This window comes from Poecilia latipinna, unplaced genomic scaffold (genome assembly GCF_001443285.1).
Source record: "Poecilia latipinna isolate Pla-1442-1.1 unplaced genomic scaffold, P_latipinna-1.0 Scaffold6924, whole genome shotgun sequence".
Classification (NCBI taxonomy): Eukaryota; Metazoa; Chordata; class Actinopteri; order Cyprinodontiformes; family Poeciliidae; genus Poecilia; species Poecilia latipinna.
The window spans coordinates 1-2,858 of NW_015119540.1; the positions used below are offsets into that span (position 1 = coordinate 1).

A 2,858-nucleotide genomic window follows, 5' to 3' on the forward strand; every position below is an offset into this window, starting at 1 on the left:
TGGGAGGGGTAAGGGTTGTTTTAATAAAGTGTTCCTTAAAAAAAAAAAAAAAAAAAAAACACAACAAAGATTTAAAGACTTTGTCAGCAACAGCAGCAGAAAACTTCTACAACTGGTGCTTGTAATGAAGAGTCACTTTAAGTGGTATGCAAGCTATAGCACACAATCAAGTTAACACAACAAGTTAAGGCAAATTCGCACACTTGCTGGTCTTTTCAGTCGGTGTTAATGATCGCTTAGTGATTCAAAACCGGGTTCTGGCTCGTAAGAAACCAAAGAGAGGGCCTGAGGTGCTGCCACGCATGGCATTAACTGTTTACACAGCAACAACAACACAAACAACATTACTCCCACAGCTCTGAGCCGTTTCAGGAATAGCTGATGAGACATTAACCTAATATTCTGTGCTGAGATCCCCTATGGACAAGCAAACCTGAGTTAAAGCATCAAGACTGACCTGGATGGCACAGGAAAATAGATGAAAGTTTTTGAGCATGTTTAAAAAGCATATTTCATCCCACCCCTGTGGCTGCCATGGCGACCTGCTCCAACCACACAAATCAGCAGGTGAAGGTACCTCCACGTACCTTGACCTCGGGGAATTTAGTCCGTACAACGTCGGCAGTGGTCGGATGGAGAGCAGCAAGTTCCTCATAAAAGTTGGGGAAACACACCAGAGACCCAAGAAGAATCTGGGCCTCGACTCTTGGAGCCTTGGAGGGGAAAAAAAAAAAAAAAAGGGAATTAAATAAATTCCTCAATCATTGTCTATTCACAGCTTGCCATTTTTTGAAAACTTTTAAGTCAGTGTATTCCTCTTTAGGACTCTGTGCATCCTTGTGCCTCACATTGAGCGATGAACATGCAGTGACTCTGGAAGCTGCGATGATAAAGTCCAGGATCAACATGGTGGCTCCGGGAAGTCCGATGCTGAAGAACCTGGGACTGCAGTGCTTGATGATGGTGTTCACAATATCCTGAAGAAGACAGTTTGTCAAAAACACTTCTTCTCAGTATGAAGCAGAATTATAATTTAGGGACAAACTGCTTTGGAAACATTTTGACTAATCCCTCTATTTTCTTATATTTTGTGTCTAAGTAGCCAGACTTGATGGTAATTCTTCCAGTAGTCATGTATCAACACCTCCCCAGGCTTTCTAAAGATTGCTCTGAAGCAGTTTAGAGAACCAGATACTCTGCTACTGTACAGCCATTAAAAAAAGGTCTGATGGCTTTAGCCAAAAAATCTGGAAATGGTCTGTCCCTGGAAGTTGAGTAGGATAATAAGCTAAAGTGGTTGAACATTAATCTTTATCCATGACAAATCCTACAGAAAAGCTCTGAACTGAGCCTAAGAGAAAAGTGCATAAGGTTGTTTGCTCCAACCTTGTCAACTGTTAAAAGATAAGACCAAGACATATTCTAGTGGCAGAATATCCCCACCGTAAGCAGACAGTGGCAGAAATATTTGATTTATTAATGGTATGTTGAACATTTTATCTGCCATTAAAGTGTCATCAAATATTCAATGAAGTCTCCCGAGCTGAGTTGAATTTTCCCCATTGTTACTCATATTGTTTACAATTGAATCCCCTTGTAACACAGACCTGGTCCTGGTGCAGCAGCCCTTGGTGCATGATGTTGTAGAAGTGCATGAGAAAGTCGGTGTTTGGGGAAACGTCTTGACGTCTTTTCATTATTCTACAGATTAGTTTGTAGGCATGAAGCTTTCCCTGCTTGTAACGCTCAGTCAGCATGGTGGCCTAAAGGAAATATGCAGAGACACACAAAAAAAACTGTTTATTTTTCTTCCCTGTAATATGAAGCAAATATATTTCCATATATTTCTTGATCACACTTACCTTAAAGAGCCAGGGGGTGAGGATTCTTAGAGGAGGAATCAGAACAGGAGGTGGTGGGGACGACTGGTTGTCCAGAGAAATCCCCAAATTATCCCTGATCTGAAAACAGAAATGCCACTAAACTCCAATCCCTGATGAAAATTTTAAAATTATTTCCACAGCAGACAGATTTATCTGTACTAACCTTGGCCAAGTTCTGCCACAGCTCACACAAGTAGTCAAAAACCTGAGCATGGATTTCTGGGTCCTTGATGGTGTTAACATCTCCCAGGATACCCAGCATCCTCCTCCACATAACCGTGGCAACATCTGCGTGCCATCCAGTTAGAGAGCCGCCTGCCATCACACTGCAGTCCTCGCTGGGGAACTCGCTTGTTTCTGGAATCAATACGTCAATCAGAGACTCTTGTTTGGTTGGAGGAGAATAAAGCGAGAACACTTATAGGATTTTTGTAATGTTTGCATTCTTAAAACTATTTACCCCCCTCTCCCTTCCCTTCCACCGTCAATTTTACCTAGATCATCTGGGGTCTGGAGTACAGAGCTGTGGAGTTTCTGGTCCAGCTGCAAGTGTGCGTGTGAGTGACTGTGTGTGTGATCAGCGTGCTCAGCTGTCAGCGTGGCTGGGGAGGGGGTCTGGGAACGGGAGCCCCCGAGGGAATGCATGGGCGAGGCACTCTCGGAGCCTAACCAAGAGTCAGAAAGACATGTAGAATTGAACGGAGAACCAAACATCTCCTGATAATAATTGTTCCTGGTGCTTTATTACTGGACAACTTCATCGAAACGTACCGGTAACGGTAACCGTGTGGCTCAGGCTGCTGGTCTCTGAGTCAATGTGGACTGTCGTCAAACTGGCCACTTCCTGCTCGTCACAGGCTAAGCCGCCTCCTAGACTGTCCTGGTCCAGTGAGCTGCCTCGGCCGCCTCCTGTGGACCCCGCTCCTCCTCCACATGCATCTGAACTGAATGCAAAATCTCAAAAAAAAAAAAAAA

At 43.8% G+C, this 2,858-nt stretch overlaps 1 protein-coding gene across 1 annotated transcript; it reads right to left on the reverse strand.

The window, feature by feature from the left end:
• Positions 1 to 545: 545 nt before the first annotated feature.
• Positions 546 to 2,849, reverse strand: LOC106944108 (ral GTPase-activating protein subunit alpha-1-like). The gene is made up of 7 exons (XM_015027353.1): positions 2,655 to 2,849; positions 2,378 to 2,548; positions 2,047 to 2,240; positions 1,863 to 1,961; positions 1,608 to 1,763; positions 849 to 977; positions 546 to 713 (listed from the first exon to the last, which is right to left on the reverse strand). The coding sequence occupies exons 2-7, from the start codon at positions 2,526 to 2,528 to the stop codon at positions 561 to 563; spliced, it is 882 nt and encodes a 293-aa protein (XP_014882839.1). The 5' UTR covers positions 2,529 to 2,548; positions 2,655 to 2,849; the 3' UTR covers positions 546 to 560.
• Between the last annotated feature and the right edge of the window lie 9 nt (positions 2,850 to 2,858).